This window comes from Hemicordylus capensis, chromosome 4 (genome assembly GCF_027244095.1).
Source record: "Hemicordylus capensis ecotype Gifberg chromosome 4, rHemCap1.1.pri, whole genome shotgun sequence".
NCBI classification, from domain to species: Eukaryota; Metazoa; Chordata; class Lepidosauria; order Squamata; family Cordylidae; genus Hemicordylus; species Hemicordylus capensis.
Window position 1 is genome coordinate 63,212,115 of NC_069660.1, and position 17,681 is coordinate 63,229,795.

At 44.9% G+C, this 17,681-nt stretch overlaps 1 protein-coding gene across 10 annotated transcripts in view; it reads left to right on the plus strand.

Annotated features, from left to right (window-relative positions):
- PLXNA2 (plexin A2) overlaps positions 1-17,681 on the plus strand; it is a 615,006-nt gene that overhangs the window by 9,120 nt on the left and 588,205 nt on the right. Inside the window, exon 1 of one of the 10 annotated variants that reach the window (XM_053244550.1) lies at positions 1,055-1,131. The exons of the other annotated variants lie outside the window; for them this stretch is intronic. Within the exon in view, the coding sequence (XP_053100525.1) occupies positions 1,126-1,131 (6 nt within the window). The 5' untranslated portion in view covers positions 1,055-1,125. Of the gene's footprint in view, positions 1-1,054; positions 1,132-17,681 lie in introns of those variants that run through there. 10 annotated transcript variants of the gene reach the window in all.

A 17,681-nucleotide genomic window follows, 5' to 3' on the forward strand; every position in this document is an offset into this window, starting at 1 on the left:
CACACAGCCTGCCCCTGGTCACCAGTATAACGTGGATCATCCCTGCAAAAAAATGAAGAAGGGGAGTGGGCAACAAAATGGCAAATGTGGTTCAATGTAAGCAAGTGTAAAGTGATGCACACTGGGCAGAAAACCTCAGCTTCACATATACGCTGATGGGATCTGAGCTGTTGGTGACTGACCAGGAGAGAGATCTTGGGGTCATGGTGGATAGCTCATTGAAAGTGTCAACAGTGCAGAACAGCTGTGGAAAAGATGAATTCCATGCTAGTCATCATTAGGAAGGAGATTGAAACAAAAAAAAAAGAGCTAATATTATAATGCCCTTATACAGATCTATGGTGCGGCCACATCTGGAGTACTGTGTACAGTTTTGGTCACCATATCTTAAGAAAGATATTGTAGAACTGGAAAAGGTGCAGAAGAGGGCAACCAAGATGATCAGGTCGGGAAATTCAGGACCGACAAGACGAAGTACTTTTTCACACAGTGCATAATTAATCTATGGAATTCTTTGCCATGGGATGTGGTGATGGCCACCAGCTTGAATGGCTTTAAAAGGGGCTTAGACAGATTCATGGAGGACAGGTCTATCAATGACTGCAAGTCTGATAGCTGTGGGCCACCTCCAGCCTCAGAGGCACGATGCCTCTCAATACCAGTTGCAGGGGAGCACCTGCAGGAGAGAGAGCATGCACATACCTCTTGCCTGTGGGCTCCCCAGAGGCATCTGGTGGGCCACTGTGTGAAACACAGGGGTGTATTTGCTGTTGGGCAAGGGGAGACAATGTCTCTAGGCCCAAAGGGCTGGAGGGCCCCCTAAGGCCCCTTAGCCAGTCCCCCTTGCCTTGCCTTCTGGTCCCCTCTCCTGCTAGCTTTCCTGCTCTGGCCAGGGGAGTGAAGCAGCCTGCCAGCAGCTGCAGCCCCTTCAGTCTCCATCTCTCAGCTGTTCAGCGGGTGGGCGGGGCTTCCAGAGAGGCCTCCGTGCAGGCCTCCCTGAAGCCTGAACTTGAGTGCCGGCAGGCAAGCAGGCAGCAAGGAAGGAGGGAGGGAGGCAAGGTGGCCAGCACTGGCTGCCCTTGCCCACCACAGCTCTGCCCAGCTTTTGACTCCTCAGGCTTAGTAATGGAGGTAGGATATGATTTCCTTTTTGTGCTTATCCACCCCCTTGGATATTTAGGGATTGCTTGCCATAGAGCTTTAATATAAGGTGGTGGGGGGGGGGTGTAGGGCAGACTGAAATGACTCTGAATATTTAATTCAGAGATTGAGGAATTTGCTGGTTTTAAATTTTTTTTAATTTAAAAAACTTATTTTTAAAAAAGTAGTTCTATCCCAATATGGAAGAATCCGCTCTTTGCCTTCATAAAAAAAACCCAACCCCATTTCAGCCCGAGCCTTTAGATCACCTGGAATAACTGGGCATAGAGCAGAGAGATGTCGGAGAAATATGTATATTTAAATTGAAGTGGATCGGACACATTGTTGGTTTTTAATATTTTTTAAATTAAAAAACCATCCAAAAAGTCCTATAAGTGTCTTGTTTCATGACAAAAAATTACAAAGTCCTTTAGGTTTCAGTGAAATGTACTTCCAGCTAAATGTGGTTAGATTTTCTGCCTGAGGCTGCAATTCTCTACACACTTACCTGGAAGCAAACTGTAATGAATTTGTTAGGATTTATGAGAAAACATATATTTATGAGAAAACATACATCGTATTGCATGGTTGAAAGTCTCCTTTGTTAATCAGCAGTGAGGGGCCCATTTTAAAATCTCATCTCCAAGCCCACTCCAACCTTGCTACGCCACTGGTGAAACAGGATACTGGAGTACATGGGCCTTGTGCCTGATCCAGCAGGGCTGTTCTTATGTTCTTTATAGAAATTGAGGACCGCATCCAGACTAGATAGTCATGACTAGATAGTCATGACTTTGCACCATTAAAACCTGTGGTTTAGCCCCACTCTTTCATCAGCAGGGCTGGTGCACTGGCTGCAAGTTTGGAGAACCTGTCATCACTCCTTGCAAACATGCAGAGCCTCTGTGGCCCTTAAGAATTGTGTCATCGCTGTAGAAAATGTTGGGGATTATAGGAAGTGTCCTACAGCGCAGATGTAACTCTTAAGAGCCATGAAGGCTCTGTGTATTTGCAAGGAATGTCAACAGGCTCTCCACACTCTCGGAGCCAGCACACACGCCCCACTGATGGAAGGTGGGCGAGGGCTGCATAATATCTGAGCCGATAAGGTAAGTTCATCATGACTAAGTTAAGTTCCATTCATTTCAGTGGACATAACCATGGCTGATGTAATCTGCAATCTCCCCTGAGTCTGGTTTCCTGCAAAGAAGCATGGTTTCTATGGATGAGTGGTCTGAGAAGAGGCCAGGAACATTGCTCCTATTCATATATGTAATACAAATCTCAAATTGGAGGAGATGAATACTCTACCTTCTGGAAGTCTACGTTCCTAACCCCCACAATTCTGAGTTATATAGGAACGTAGGAAGCTGCCTTTAACCGAGTCTGATGTTTGGTCCTTCTAGCTCAGTATTGTCTGCACTGATTGGCAGCAGCTCTCCAAGGTTTCTAGGCAGCAGTCTTTCCCAGTCCTGCCTGGAGATGCTGCCAGGAGTTGGACCTGGGACCTTCTACATGCAAAGCAGATGCTTCACTACTGCGCTGTGGCCCCATCCACTACTAGTGCCCTCTTACAGTAGGCAGTGTTCACATGAAGTCATCCATTCAAATACAAACCAAGGCAACCCTAGCCAAGGGGACATTCATGCTTGCTAGCATAAGACTGGCTTAATTCAGAGTTGCCCCAGAGTTTTATATAAACCCACACTCTACCCTTGCATCGAAGGCAAGGCGTATTGTTTCATGGCCTTCTGACCAGTTTCTCGGAGCTCTTTCATTTCTTGTTTACTTTTAAAATGTGATACCTTGCCTTTTAGGTCACAGGCCTCAAAAAGCAGCTTACGAATATAATTTAGAGCACTTTAAAACTTACAGAGAGAGATACAGATTGTACAACCGACAGCAATAGAAATCAAGGTGGTGGTAGAGACACTTTGCTTTGCTGCTACTGCTGCTGCTGCTGTGCTGCTGCTGCTGCTCCTCCTCCTCCTCCTCCTCACAAGGAGGGAAGGACAAGTCCAGTCTAAAGAGCAGCAGCAGGTGAAGGTGGCAGGGGCATAGCTATAATTGAGCGAAAGGGTTCAAAGAACCCGGGGACCCAGCTCCTGAGGGCCCTCCAGCTCCATCCCTCCCTATTTACTTCATTATTTCCCTCACTCGGGGGGGGGGCACCAGAGAGAGGGATGAACACAGGCCCCCTCTCCCCTACCTATTTCCCTGGAAGGTGGCAATGGAGACCCTTCGCCTTGCTGGTTCTTGTCTCCATTGCATTGCTGTTTGTGCTGCAGCCAATATTAGCCTGTCATCCATGCAAAGTATCTCCTCCCTTTTCTCTGCCACTGAACTCCATTAACATTTCTCACACTGCTTTTTCCAGCTCTGCTGCAGTAGTCTCCCCAGCACACCCTCAGGCAACCGTTTCCATACTTCTGCTCTTCTGGTTGTTACACCTTGTTCCCAGAAATCTCACTTATGCTCATTCCATCAGCATTGTGGACCAGAAGGGTTGGAGACCCCATCATGGTCTGCAAGCAGGAAGCACTCCACTGTATTAGCATAAGCATCCTTTCTCTGACAGGCAGGCAATACTGTGCCTCACAGCCTTTCTTCTGCTTTGAAGTAATTCCCCCTGCTTCAAGAAAGTGAAAGGTGACATCTGGGTAAATATTTCATTGACCTCTCACCTCCCACTCCTCCTCCTGCTTCATCTGCCTTATCGCTTCCTAATGAAACAATCAGAGGGCCTAGTGCTGAGTGGCAGAGGGAGGCGGCAGCAAGGGAATCTCCTGCCCAAAGCCTTTGCTACTCTCTCAGCACTGTTTCCCTCTGAGGTGGGTGAAAGGAAGGAAGGTTCCAAATTCTGAGCAAAACTCCTGTTATTTCAAAACCAACGGCTAAACAGGAAAGGAAAGTCTCCTTCCTGGTTGCCCAGGGTGATTGTGAGGCTGGGTGACTGTCAGATAAGCATTTTTCTCAGCCTCAAAGTGCTACTGTTTCACTGCAGAGGAGTGAGACAGCCGGTACTTCCCAGCAGGTTGAATGCAGCTAAGGTTTGGGGTTATCAAAACCTCAAAGTTGGCTCCTGAGGAAATAGCTGTAATTTTGTGATAGGTTTGTGTTTTGCACCAACATCCCATTGCAGCAAATAATGGAATTCTAGTGTTGACAGGGTTGCTCAGAAATCCACTCCCCCCGGTCCATTAACACATCTGGGGCGCATGGCCCATGAGCTCCTAGGTGTGTGTGTAAGACTGCGTCTTGTGATAGTGCAAGGCATGGTTTTGCAGACAAGGTCCCAAGTGTGATCGGTGGTTCAGTGGTGTGATCAGGGGTTCTCAAAGCTGGGTCCCCAGATGTGGTTGAACTACAACTCCCATCATTCCCAGCTTGACCATTTTGGCTGTGGATGATGGGAGTTGTAGTCCAGCAACGTTTGGGGACCCATGTTTGAGAACCCTGGCTGTAAGGCTGTAGGGCAGTAAGACACTGTACTATGGTGGCTGAGGATGAGCTGGCACAAGTTCAGATGAAGTCAAGGAGCAGCTATACACAGGATTCAAGCACAAATTCTGAGTATGTAATCCATGTAAGAGAGTCAAAGGAGTCTATCCATGTGGAATAGCAGGAGGGTCATTGGAAAGAAGGACAGGAGTATAAGGAGCTTAGGCTGGAAGGTGAGAACTATGCTGGAGTAAGACTGGACTATGGGAATGTTGACGGCAGCCAAGGTCAAGCCACTCAGATCGCTTAAGACAAGCGAGCAAAGAATCGAAATAGACAGAAAAGAAGATTCTTAACCTTGAGTGCTCAGATGTTTTTGGACTACAGCTCCCATAATCCCAAGTTATAATGGCTGAAGCGGATGATGAGATCTTCAAAAGCAAGATCAGATTTCTAGAGAAGACCTGCTGCATTGCCCTTTGCTTAGCAGTTTTCTTGCTTGGATCATGCACACACTTGTCTTTGAACATGATAGTCCAGCAATTCATCCTCTTTCCCTCCGTGACTAAGGGGTATAGCCTGACCTAGAAAGAAGCCAGTTCAGGTCATCCATGGCCAGTCTGGGTGTGTGGTGGTGGTGGGGATCCCTCCGTGAATGTAATATTATAAGGCAAGATTTATTGTTCCAAGTTCTAGGATTGCTGCCTAGAAGGGCAGTCCTCTTTGGGACAGACAGAGTACAAGTTTGATGTGGTCACAAGAAGTAGAGACATATCTGCCCTCCAGCCCAGCACCCGTCTCCTTGGCAAGGAAAAGATGAGGGAGTTCAGCAGGCAGAGGTACAAGTGGCAGCACTCTTGACATTACAAGTGATAATCCATCATGTCGCCTTGTACAAATACAGTCCTATGAAGCTTCTTTACCATGGTGCTTCAAACAATGGCTTGATAGGGATTCTCTGTGGAAGGTGGATCCCGTGCCTGGCAAATGGGGGAAAGTTTACTGTCTTTGTCCCCCTACTAATGCAGTTATTGCAATCCCTTATATGTCTTCCTTTTTCTCCTCCCTTTCCCCTCCATTGTTTTATAACATGTGCACCATCATGTGATACTGTTATGTCACAATCAGACAATCAAGAGTTTGGAAATGCCAACAAACACTTCTCTACCATGCAAGAACAACTAGACGCTGGCACAACAACCCACAATGTAATGCTGTGCCCATGGGAAGCTATACACTGAAGATTAGGAATGGGGGGTTAGTTTTGGCTCCTTGCCTGCCAAATGGGATGTGATGGCATTAACATTACTTCACATCAGGCTGTGCAGTATTCATATAAAGAGGAGGGAGCTGGGTACTAAAATGCCTAGGATTTGTATAGATAAGCCGTTGGAGAATGCTGCCCTTGAACAGGAAAGAGGCTTAATCCAAGCTACAGTTCTTGTCTGGAACCTGTTTTCCTTGGCAAGCCTCAGCCCAGAGCTCCCAGCAGTTTGAGAATCAGTGGTCTGTGGGATTATTAAGTGACTATTTCCCTAAATCAGACTTGTCCGCCAGTTCTGGAAAGCTCATTTTGTTCAGATAAGAAACTGAAGCAGGTGACAGTCATATGCATTTTTCTGATTGCAGGATATTAATTAATTAAAGTAGATAAATGCTAGGTATTTAAATGTGCTTCTCATACATTGTCTCAGTAATCTTTAAAACAACCTGTTATGTAGAGGTGCATTATTATATCCATGTTGCAGACTGGGGGGCTAAAGCTGCAAGGGAGAATGGCTTACCTAAGACCACATGGTGAGTTCATGGTGGGGTGAGATTTCAACCAGCTGACACTCTTAGGTAATACATGACACCAGCTCTTAGCCATTTTATGCTTCCTCATCATAACCATATATAGCATGTGGCAGTCAGATTCCCACTGCTTTTTACCAGTTTTCAGGAAGCTGAGAAAAACAGGAAACTTCTCGGGAGCAGTGCTTAGTCACAAACTGTTCCACATGAAGAGGCTCTCAAGGAAACTGACTGGTGTTGGTTTGTTCAGAAATCAGGCTTTGATAACAACCTTTGGGACAGCTTATTCAGGTTATTTCCAGGCATGATCTGTTCAGGAACAAATGCCTCAAGAGTGGATGTGCTTACTTCAGACACTATATTGTCCGTGTTTATCTTTATTAGTAAGGGCCATCATAGTGTGATGGCTAACATATCTGGGCAAGGAGTAGGGAGTCTCAGGTTCAAATACCCATTTAGCCACAAAGTTTATTGGGTAACCTTGGGCCAATCGCAATCTCTCAGCCTAACTGCCTCACAGAATTGTTGTGAGACTAAAGGGGAGAACCATTTTCAGCATTCTGAACATCCTGGACAAAGAGGGGGATAAAAATGTTGGCCAACATCCAGACTAACCTTCAGTGAGGCACTGGGTTTTTCTGTTGCACCGGGGGGGTGATTTTTGGTAACTCCCCCTTCCCTCTGCCTATGCCTCCTGAAACTATCTCCCTGAGGGTTCCCAAACTAGTTTGAAGAGGCACAAGCAGTGGCAAAGGAAAGGAGAGATTGCTGAAAATCATCCCTCGCATAGCGGAAAAACCTCATGCATCTGTAGGATGCATCCCACATTTAGTCTAGATGTTGGCCGCTAATAATAATTGGGTCCTGTGAAATTCAACAGAAGCTTGCCTTGACTTTTTGCTGAATCAAGAGAAGTTAAATTTTCATTTTTCATTTTAAAATTAAAAATGGAGGCTCCTCCGATGTTTAAAATTCTTTGTTCTCATCCACAGTTGGCCAGTGCTGTGTTGGATGGTATGTGTGCAACATCCTGACTAGAAAAAATATATCCATACCTGCCAGTTCTACCACAGTTTCCCAGGAAACCCAAGGCCTCACCCATGGGAAGCAGAAGAGACATTGAGAAGATCTCGTTTATCTGATTTCTGTTACAGTTGGGTGAACTTGACCTGAAAGTGTGATCAGGTCAATCAGATTTACCAGGCTAAATCTTTTGTTTCCCATAGGTCAGCCCTGAAGTTAATTAAACAAACAGTAGAGTTAGGACCTTTAAGTGTATTCCCACCATCCTGCACTGATCTTTGCCTTATAAGAGGATGGCTCAGAAAACAGCTAGACATGTGAGAACAATGCCATTATCTGGCAAGAACCACGCTAAGAAAGCTATAGATCTACAACCAAAACAATCTTAACTTTGAATAGGGATGTGCTCGAAACACAATTTGGCATCTGAATCACAGCACAATCCCGAGGGTTTCCATCAAGGAGAGCATGTTCATGCCTGCTCGGAAGCCATGTGCATGCTGGCATCATGTAGGGGCAGCTGTGAGATGGCCCACTGGCACACAATCATAGCTGGGAGGAGTGCAACAATAATGGAAGTGGTGGCGAGTGGAGGAAGAGCAGATATGGACCTGCTCTCCTCCATGTTAAAGGGGCTGTTGAAGGCTTCAGTTTTAAAGGGATTGTGCTGTGATTCAGATAACAAATCGCATTTCAGCACATCCCTAACTTTGAAAGCCCTGAGGAATGTCTCTGCAAAAGAAAGAGCCTATCCTACTACTTATAGTAAGCACTTTTAAAATTCCTTTTAGCTCCAGAAGAGCCACTATATTTGTGAGCTGCAGGGAGGGAAGTTTAAAATACTGCTATTTGACTAGAGTCAGGAGCACAATTCTGTTCTCAGTACTGTTCATGGATGGAATGGACCAGGACTGGGCAGATTTTATATGCGGGTTAGGTGGCAATAGGGATGGGTCCTCCTTTGTGCCTTTGGATGGCAGCCTCTTGTATTATTGTTGTACATAGAAGTATGGAGAGCCATATGATGATTGAGTATATAGTCTTAGTGTCCTGGGATCCATCACTATAGTCCTATTCAGGCCCAGGTACATCACCCACAGTTTATGTAACTCGTGAAAACAGCTCAAGTCTCACCTTGTTCAGACAATTTTCCCAGCTGCTATTCAGATATATTTTCTTATAACAGTGTGAACATTCTAATCTCTAATGTACTTTTGTGCTGTTGAGATAACCTCATGCACTTTGAACTTGGCCACAGAGCAATAGAGATACCCAAGGCATTTGTTAATGGGTCTGGTTCACCAAGTGGGGCGTTAATACCAGGTGGGGCGTTAATAGTGGCTGCTTCATCACTGCAGTGTTGAAGGGAAGGGAGAGGACCCATAATACAGTATCATAATATAACTGTTGTAAGCTGCCCAGGTAGCCGCCTAATAGTGCAGCGGGGAAATGACTTGACTAGCAAGCCAGAGGCTGCCGGTTCAAATCCCTGCTGGTATGTTTCCCAGACTATGAGAAACGCCTGTATCGGGCAGCAGCAATATAGTTAGATGCTGAAAGGCATCATCTCATACTGCATGGGAGATGGCAATGGTAAACTCCTCCTGCATTCTACCAAAGACAACCAAATGGCTCTGTGGTCGCCAGGAGTTGACACCAACTCGACAGCACACTTTACCTTTACTTAAGCTGCCCAGAGAACAATTTGTTATTGGGAGACTAACAAATAAAGTTGTGGTGATGGTTGTTGTTTTTTATTGCACTGCACAACTTTTGATCTCCCAAGCCAAACACAATCCAGCAAGCATGTATTGTGGCATGTCTGGTTCTTTACCTTGGTTTCTGCAGGAAGCAAAAGAAGGAGACAGATAAGCTCCCAGTGGGCTGCCCTCCATGGGTAGTAGTCTGCTTTTGACATGGTTGATTACAAGTAGTGTAGGCCTGCTCAACTTTTAAAAAGGAAGAATGTAATTGTACCCTAGAAGGATAAAGCCACAATTATTACTGTGCTGAGACTCCATCCCTGTCTCCACACATCATGGGAGCTTTATACATGATAAAGCTCTAGGGAGCAACACTGTGCTCCCTAGAGATGCTAGCAAAACTTGTTAATCCATTACATATGAGTTTCAGTGGGACTGTAACACTCACCTTCAAGTAGGTAATCATTAGCAGCCCTGACTTCTCCATCTCTGATTAAAATCTGAGCTGGAGAAGAATTCTTGGCTTACCCCTCCAAATCCCAACCCATCTTTAAGTTTCACTTACAAGTTGGACTGCTGGAAGTAGTAGTGGTATTCTGGCCACAGGGAGAGGAGAGGAGGAAGATCCCCCCGCCACACACACCTTTGGTGCTTGGGGCACTGCATGGCTGAAAAACTCTGGTAATCCTTGGGAGACTGAAACCTTTCATTCTGGCACAATACATCCTTGGCAGCTTACCAGGTACTGGAAGGGGAGCGAGCGAGGAAAACCTTCCTCTCCTCACAGTCAAAGTGCCCCAGCACTACTGCTGAGAGTAGTAGGGGGAAGGAGCTTGGGGGATTGAATAAATAGGTGTGTGGGAGGGATGCAGGTTTGGGCTTTTAGCAAGGATTTGGTTTTGTCTAGTAAATGAGCTAAGCTACTTCCCAGGTATGGAGAAATTGTTCAGCTTACTTCTGAGTCAAAGCTGAGGTGAGCCATGGGGTGATCGCTGTAATGACTGCCTGTGGCTGTGGGACCCTTGGGTTTACTCACCTTGTGGATCATCTTGCCACAAACCATCCACTCTAGTTCTCCCAGACGCATATTTTATTATGAGTATCAGGTTTAGTATTTCCCAGACAAGCTACCCAGCAAGTACACTCCACCTTGTAAAAGTCCAAATGTGACATCATAGAAAAGTCCAGCTGCGTATCTCCTGTTGTCCTTTCCAGCCAGCTTTGAGCAAGTGGTAAATACAGTTCACAGTAAACTTCAGACTTCACCACCCCGCAAACACCCATGCTTTCTCATTATCGGATTCCTCAACAGAAAGAAGCCAAGCTAGGGAAACTTGTATATACTTTGGCTGGGCCTGTGGTAACAGTGGCAGACCCAGCATTCCACCCAATCATTATCCTAAACCTGGAAGCAAACCAGAGGGCCTAATTGCAGCAGAGCTGAAGTCCTTGAAGCTCAGTGTGCTCTTGCAATCTGCCTGGGCCGAAACCGGTCCATGTCAATGTGAAAGAAATAACTGCAATGGCAGACAGCCTGCAAATTCTTTGCAACCCTTCTAAAGAGGATCCTAGGAGTTCTTATTTGCTTGGCTGCTCTCTGTGTAATAATGTTCTGATAGAGGGGCTTGTGCAATGCAGCTTTTCAAGGCATAGAAATCACATGGCATGGGCAATTCTAGTGCATCAGTTCCACCAAATAAATTCTCTGACTTGGAGGTGGTCACAGATTGTGGCAGCCCATTCTGTAAAGCACCAGAACCAATTCTCGGGAAGATGCAAAGACAGCTGCTGTTTAAGGACTTGGAGGCCTGTTTTGTTGTTTGTTCAAAAAAGATAAATAGAATATGCCACAGGGACAGCAGGCTGGTGGGAAATCTTACTTTTAAGATTTCTTACTTGGAAAGTTAGGAAATCCAGATTGATTTTGTGAATAGACTTACTGTTATTAATCTGGCTTCCAAGAGGCAATAGTTGTTAACTTTTGCTTTTCCTAAGTCCACTTCTGAAAAGGAACGTGAAATCCCATTTTCAAAAGAAACTCCGATTTATTTATTTTTTAAATACAAGGATCCTTAGTAATTTAATTCTCATCGATATTCAGTAGCTGTGTTTTCAAAAAGCTCTGCTGGGTACTTCTGAAAAATTGTCTCCATAAGAACAAATCAGCACATCCAGCTGTCAAAAGCTGGAAGCAGCTACATCTATGGCAGAGCCTGTGGCAGAGAACAGACAAAATGAATCCCAAGGATGGGTTGGTGGAACACACATGATGCTGTTGCATTCATTCAGGTCTCTGGTCAATGCCCAGAATGAAAGTGCCCCGTGAACCACTCTGAAATCTCTGAAGGAAAAGCAGAATCTAAGTGTAATGGATAGTACTACCATGAGGAATGCAAATGCTACTCAGATAGCTTCTCCAGGTAGAACTTTGGCATTTTCCTAGCACTCACCCCACAATATTTTGTTACTGGGAAAATGCAGCTCGTTGCTCAGTGCAATGCTACTCCAAATGTTGTGTAGAATCGGGTTGTTAAGGGCAACTATTGGATATGATATCACTGACATCAGTTGTGATATGCCCTTCAGGAGAGCTGGACTTGTGGTAGCAAGCATGACTTGTTCCCTTAGCTAAGCAGGGTCTGCCCTGGTTGCATATGAATGGGAGACTTGATGTGTGAGCACTGTAAGAAATTCCCCTCAGGGGATGGTGCCGCTCTGGGAAGTGCAGAAGGTTCCAACCAAGTTCCGTCCCTGGCAGCATCTCCAAGATATGGCTGAGAGATATTACCACCTGCAACCTTGGAGATGCAGCTGCCAGTCTGTGTAGACAATACTGAGCGAGATGGTCCTATGGTCTGACACAGTATATGGCAGCTTCCTATGTTCCTATTGTATATGGCATAGTGATTCGCAACACAATTATCTCCTTCCTTATGCAGTTTTGGGAATTAGTCATTTTTAATATTTGATAATTGTGTTACCTCTATGGCAACCTTACCTAGCATTTAATAAAAATATGTATTAAATGTATATCCTCTTTATTTAGCAGGGGGAGAGTAACTGGCCCTATCCACCCCTAGCACAGTACCTCCAGTGACTGTAGCTGGTGTCTCTCTGATGTTTCTTTTTAGATTGTGAGCCCTTTGGGGGCAGGATCCATCTTATTTAGTTATTATTTTTCTGTGTAAACCAACCTGAGCCATTTTTGGAAGGGTGGTATAGAAATCGAGTTAACAACAACAACAAGAACAACAACAACCTGCATGGAACTTAATACTAAAAAGAGAGCATCTCTATGCATATGCAAAGTATACTTTCCATCACCGCTGAGTAATCATAGCTCATACATTAGGGGTTTGGATTTGCAAGTCAGAATGTGTAGCTTTCAGGCAGGTTTCGGTCTCAGCAGCCTTCTTTGTAACAATTAGTCACTACATATTTAAATGTTCTGTCATTGTCATCAATGTAGCCAATAATTGATTAAATGTTTGTAAATTTTGTAAACCAACATCCTCTAGCATGTTTAATACTAGTTCCTTCATCTGCTTCATTAGATTTGTTTCAATGATGAAAAATGTAAGAAGACCTTGCCAGAGGTCTTCAGGCAGAAGTTGGAGGACAGCCATCCGTTGGGGATGCTCTAGCTCTGGATTTTCTGGATTATGCTGGGTTTTGGACTAGGTGGCCTACAAGGCCCCCTTCCATTCTGTGATTCCAAGAAATCTAGCAAAATCCTGACTCATATATGTGGACATCTCCAATGGATTCATTTTCCATTCTCTGCTAAGAACCAGCTGTAAACAACAGCAAATGCTCAATGTTATCATAAAACCACCTTGTTGCTAAGTAGAATATCCTGGTAATTTTCTGGTGGTGCAGTTTGTTTTCCTACTGGAAAGGAATGTTTCCCCTGCAAGATGGGAGTGGGGATTTTATAAGCCCTTGGCAAATATATATGGCTTCAAATTATTGGATGCCTGGCTGGGTCTGTATTAAAAATGAGATTCTCGTTATATAGGCCAGACACAAGCTTGGGACCATCAGTATCAGCTTTTGGGTGGTGGTAGTGCAGGCAGTATTTTTTCCTCTTTAGTACTGGCAAAGTTCCCTTGCTCAGTTAAATTACATAACTTTGAATGTGGCTCTCAAAGTCAGATAGTTATGATTAAGCAGCAGGATGGGGGAAATGCTATCGGAATTTTGGAACAAGTCAAGTTTCCCTGTGTCCCTGTGAAGAACAGCCTCATGAACAAATATGCAGGTTCTGAAAGATTTATTGCATTCCAGGCCATGTTGGATCCAGCTTCTCCAGCTAGCTGTAGGAAGGAAATGACTCCAGTTCTTTACAGTGAAGAGCAACTTTGGAATGGGCAGAAATTCGAAGTTGAACTAACATTCCCAACTTACTCCTCTATAGAACCTTTTTATGGTGGTCCTTGTCAGTGGAGACCAGGCCATCCAATGCCAGGATAGGGAGGGACTTACCCTGAATGCAGCAATGTTCCTAATGCTTTATTCCATATGAGTGGATGGCAACTGTGTGTATTCAGGCACAGTGGATTTAACTGTGAGCTGTCCCATTAAGTACAATCCAATCTCCAGGCTCCCCACTCTCCCCTTTTTCTCGACTTAGCAGAAAGCCTGCTACAGACCTGTATTAAGAACCCTGCCAATGCACTAGGGATGTGCAATTTGATTTGTCCACGAATTGATTCATGCTGAATCAGGGTGATTCACATGATTCTAACGTGAATTGAATTGTCCTTAAAATAAAGGGGCTGAATCGCATTAGAACCGAATTAGTCCTGATTCAACATGAATTGATTTGCAAGAAAAAGTGGCCATTTTGGCAAGCTTTCCCCCCTTGCTGCTTGGTTTTCTGGCACTGGCTTCCGATTGGCTTGAAATCTCCTTGCTTCTTGGTTGGCTTGTTGTCATTCAAATCAAGTATTGTCATGGGCAACTATGCCCCCATTGGTTGTGGGGAGAGAGGGGGAACAAAAAATGAGGGAATTTCAAAATGTTTTCAAAGGGCATGGGAGGGAGACAGAGAGAACCCTTAGTGTGGTCTTGAGGAGGATACCTCAGGAGCGGAGAAAAATGGAATCAAGGAAGGTGTTTTCTTTTCTCTGCACTGAATATAATATGTTGTACTATTGCAGCTATATTAACTATTTGTTGTTGTTTTTCCCTGGATCTCAGATTGACAAAGGCAGAACTTGGGTGCCTGTCTGCCTTGCTTGAGTTGTGGTTCGGTTTGTGTTGTGGCATTGGACAGTGGCAGCTCAGCGCTATCTCTCTCTCTCGCTCGCTCGCTCGCTCTGTCTCTCTGTAACATCACAGGAACATAGGAAGCTGCTATATACTGAGTCATACCATAGGTCCATCTAGCTCAGTATTGTCTACACAGACTGGCAGTGGTTTCTCCAAGGTTGCAGGCAGGAATCTCTCTCAGTCCTATCTTGGAGATGCCTGGGAGGGAACTTGGAACCTAGATGCTCTTCCCAGAGCAGCTCCATCCCCTGAGGGGAATATCTTACAGTGCTCATATATCAAGTCTCCCATGCATATGCAACCAGGGTAGACCCTGCTTAGCTAAGGGGACAAGCCATGCTTGATACCACAAGACCAGTTCTCCTCTTTTCTTGGCTGTTACTGTGAGATGACCTCCATGTCTGGCCAGTGGCACACCTATGTATTTTTGGTGCTCGATCTACCCCCGCAGTGAGCCTCCCTGCTGCAAGCCCCCCCTGCATTTTGGAGGGCCTGTTGTAGCCCTGGATTGCAATATGTGTACACTCTGTTTGTTTCATCCATAGGGAACAATGGAGAAATTGAATCACCCCATTGTTTCCCATGGGTAGGGTCTTGTGACATCAGAGTGGGTTGGATGGTACGGCATTGTGGGTGCTACCTTCCACCTAACCCACAAAAGAAATGGGTGAACATGCAATTTAAAAAAAACCTTTTTAACCTAAACTCCCAAAGGGTCCTATGGGTTTTTTTTGGGGGGGAGGTTTTTTAAATTTAAAAATCACCTACTTGTGCAATTCTTTTGTAGGCTGGGTGGTAGGTAGCACCCATCATACCCGAACATCCAACCCACTTTGGTGACCCTAGGACCTTCCCATGGGGAACAATGGGGGGGTCATTTGTATTCCCCATTGTTCCCTATGGGTGAATTCTGAATCTTTTGCAAATTTTTGAATCGATTCATCAGACCAGCCGGCAGTGGCTGGCTGGTTCAGTGAATCAATTCAAATTTTTGCAATTCAATTTGAGGTCAAACCGAATAGCAAAAAATGATTCATGCACTGTGTAGAAGCCTGCTAAGTTGTGCTGATTGCAATGGCTATCTCTGCTAGTGTGATGGGGCTTGGGTAAAGGACCCTACATTGTTAGTCAGTAAGGTCATTTTCATGAACAAATTGGGGTAGGTTGGTGGGGAGGCAGGTTCCTACCTGTCTCCTCTCAAAGGCTCCTCTTGGCTCTTCCAATCACATGTTCAGATGACTGGCGTGGCTGTGATCGGCAGTGCTGGGATCCGAAGGAGGAAGTCCTCCGGAATCCCACAATGCACCATGCCAGGAGGGTGATGCATTGGGGGAGTTCCATGTTGCCAAGCTCTCCTTCCACCTGGCTCTATGGAAGCTCAGGCTTCCACACAACCTCACTTTTAGCCCAGGCACAAAACTTGGGCTATCCAGCGGAGGAGTGCCAGGATTGGGACTGATCTCAGCAGTTCTCACAACCAGTCCTACCTGGGCTAATGCTACACTACCCTGGTAGGGCTGGTTGTGAAAACAAACTCACTGTTAGTTATATTAGACCCTTCATTTTTTGCATAGTTATTTGAAGTATTTCCTGTTATTTCACCACATAGTAGGATATTTTACTAGCCAAAATGCTGGTGATATGAAAATCAAGTACAGTTTATTAGACCAGGAGTCTCAAATCTTGTCACAGTAGGTGTCCCTAAGTCCCTAATGTATAATTGCATTTCCTTTTTTATATATTGGAACCAGGAACAGTCTATTGCTGCCAAATAGGAATGAAGTGCTTGTGTCAAGGGACAAACTTTGGAGAAGAAAATGATTGCAAAAATAAAAGGTCACAGACCCCTGTATTACACTGAATGGCAGGAAATCAAGGCCCAGATCAGTATCTTACCACTAATATGTTACAAACTGAACTTGCTTATTACAGCACTGCATGCACATTTCAAAGAGTATGCAATTTGCTTGGTTAGTCACAGTGTCCACTTGTGTTGTGTGCACATTCCATTTGCCCACGCTTGCAATTAATAGACTTATAAAGATCCTTGAAGCTTGATCCTATGATCTACTGCCTTAGAAAACATTTCTAAGCTCTTCAAATTTTTCTGTCTTTTCAAGATGTGACTGACATAATTTCCTAAGAACATAGGAAGCTACCTTCTACTGAGTCAGATCATTGGTCCATCTAGCTGAGTATTGTCTACACAGACTGGCAGTGGCTTCTCCAAGGATGCAGGCAGGAGTTTCTCTCAGCCCTATCTTGGAGATGCCAGGGAGGGAACTTGGAATCTTCTGCATGCAAGCACTCAGATATTCCTTCCAGAGTGACTTGACCTGTTTATATTGCACCAGTGTCACAAGCCAATCCAAAAAGTTACAGCTGCACACCAGTGGATTGATTAAGTGCTGTCAAGTCGGTGTTGACTCTTAGCAACCACATAGATAGATTCTCTTCAGGATGATCTGTCCATAACTTGGCTTTTAAGGTCTCTCAGTGGTGCATTAATTGCTGTCATAATCGAGTCTATCCACCTTGCTGCTGGTTGTGCACTTCTCAAAGAAAAACAGCTGTTTCCATGCCCTAGTCTTAGTATCTAACTAATATTGGCTGATCATCATGGCATGTGAATGGAGCCTAATGTTCTTCTTATGCTTAGATAACTAGGCCCCCACTGACATTCCATGACTCATTTTGCAATTATTGGGTCCATGTTCTCTCCAAACATTTTGTCACAGATGGACCCATGTGTGGCAGGGGTCATACATAAGTACTGGGGTCTTCTAACAGTATTTTGGTCCTCATGGGTCATCTGTGCATCTGTTATTAGTAGTAAGCATAAAGGTCATCCACATGATCAATAGCTGGGTAGGACAAGTGTCCCACCCAGTTTCAGAAGCTGTATGCACTCCCAATTGTTGCTCATCTGCAAGGGAAAAACAAGGTAGGAGGCACTATCTGTGACCATGTGCTAAGCAACAGCTGGTATGAGGGCTTTTTGTCCTACCACATTCAGCAGCTGGGTAAGACAGAGCCCTTGTACACAGCTGCTGCTCAATACACCATCCCTGCTGGCTTCCTACCTTGTTTTCCCCTTGTAGACAATAAAAAATCAGAAGCACACACAGCTCCCAAAACTGGGTAGGACACTTGCCCCATCGAGTTATTGATCATGTGAACGTAAACTAGCACACATCACAGCAGAGCAGACCTGCCTCTCTTGCGTTACCAAGACTTCTAGTATTGAGACAATGATGCACCTCACCCACTACACTATCAGTGCAGATCTTTTATGTTATAGCCAGG